Below are 1,465 nucleotides of genomic sequence, written 5' to 3'. Positions count from 1 at the left end.
ATCTACTTCTTCATTTCCAGCGTCATTCCTGTTTGAAATCATGAAAAACGGGAACACCACCTCATATTTCATTCTCCTAGGACTCTTTAACCACACAGAAGCCAAACTATTTCTTTTTGTGATAGTTGTGACAACTTCCTTCGCCTCCCTAGTGGGCAATGCCTTCATGATCTTCTTGATTCATCAAGATGCCCGACTCCACACACCCATGTACTTCCTACTGAGTCAACTCTCCCTCATGGACATGATGCTGGTTTCCACCATTGTGCCCAAAATGGTTACTGACTACTTGACTGGAGAGAAGTTCATCTCCCCTGCCGGCTGTGGGTTGCAGATCTTCTTTTTTATCACTTTGGGAGGGGGCGAGTGCTTCCTCTTAGCAGCCATGTCCTATGACCGGTATGTGGCTGTTTGCCACCCACTGCGATACCCCATCCTCATGAACTGGAAATTATGCCTGAGAATGACTCTGGGGTCTTGGGTCCTGGGGGCAGCTGATGGGCTCATGCAGGCTGCTGCTACCCTGAGTTTTCCATTTTGTGATGCACATGAGATCAATCATTTCTTCTGCGAGGCCCCTACTCTGGTGCGTTTAGCTTGTGCCGACACGTTTGTCTTTGAGTATGTGATGTACATATGCTGTGTGTTAATGCTCCTGGTCCCATTTTCTCTCATTCTGATTTCCTATAGTCTCATCCTTGCTGCAATTCTCCAGATGCGTTTTAGAGAAGCCCGCAAAAAGGCTTTTACCACCTGCTCCTCACATCTTTCTGTGGTGGGACTCTTTTACGGAGCTGCAATTTTTACCTATATGCAACCTAAATCCTCCAGGTCAGCTCACCATGATAAAGTAGTTTCAGTGTTCTATACTATCTTCACCCCTATACTGAACCCCCTCATCTACAGTCTGAGGAACAGAGAAGTCAAGTTAGCCCTGAGAAAGTGTCTGGGTCAGTGTTCTGCCTTAAGCCATGACTAAGATTGTGAAAGTGGTTGTGTGGGATTTCCTAGAGAAAAAAATTGTGTGCATTATATCTTTGTTATTACTATTTTACTTTGAAATGCAGGCACAGATCTGTAGTTTGGATCTTTTACTAAGCTGTCATGAACACATAAAATTGTGGATTGTTAAAAATCTGTTAAACAAAAATCATTAAAATGTTTTTACATCACACCACCTAATAAGTATTTGCTCAAAGAATGAACTAAGTAGCCAAACGATTTTGAACATTTATTGCTAATTTCTTTTAAATTGTGGTTTAACTTACAAACACTAAAATGCCCACACCTGAAGCTTAGTATTCAACCAGTGTCACCAACTTGGACTTGTAACTTAACTCACTAGCAAAAGACAATTCTCACCAGACCAGAAGTGTTTTTCATTTCCTTTTCCAGTAAAACCACTCAACCGATATACTACCACTGGTCACATTTGTATCTTTATGCTGCAGTTTGGCCTATTCTA

The 1,465-nt window shown here is 42.1% G+C and overlaps 1 protein-coding gene across 1 annotated transcript; it reads left to right on the top strand.

Annotated features, from left to right (window-relative positions):
* On the top strand, positions 1 to 979 carry LOC125170638 (olfactory receptor 2T8-like). Its single transcript, XM_047867333.1, has one exon. The coding sequence runs from the start codon at positions 41 to 43 to the stop codon at positions 977 to 979; it is 939 nt and encodes a 312-aa protein (XP_047723289.1). The 5' UTR covers positions 1 to 40.
* The last annotated feature ends 486 nt before the right edge of the window (positions 980 to 1,465 follow it).

Source organism: Prionailurus viverrinus, chromosome A1, assembly GCF_022837055.1.
Source record: "Prionailurus viverrinus isolate Anna chromosome A1, UM_Priviv_1.0, whole genome shotgun sequence".
Lineage (NCBI taxonomy): Eukaryota > Metazoa > Chordata > Mammalia > Carnivora > Felidae > Prionailurus > Prionailurus viverrinus.
This window is presented reverse-complemented; position numbering and strand designations above follow the sequence as displayed.

Bases quoted from the DNA above. Each gene is read 5' to 3' on its own strand.
- LOC125170638 (XM_047867333.1), top strand. From the start codon at position 41: ATGAAAAACGGGAACACCACCTCATATTTCATTCTCCTAGGACTCTTT.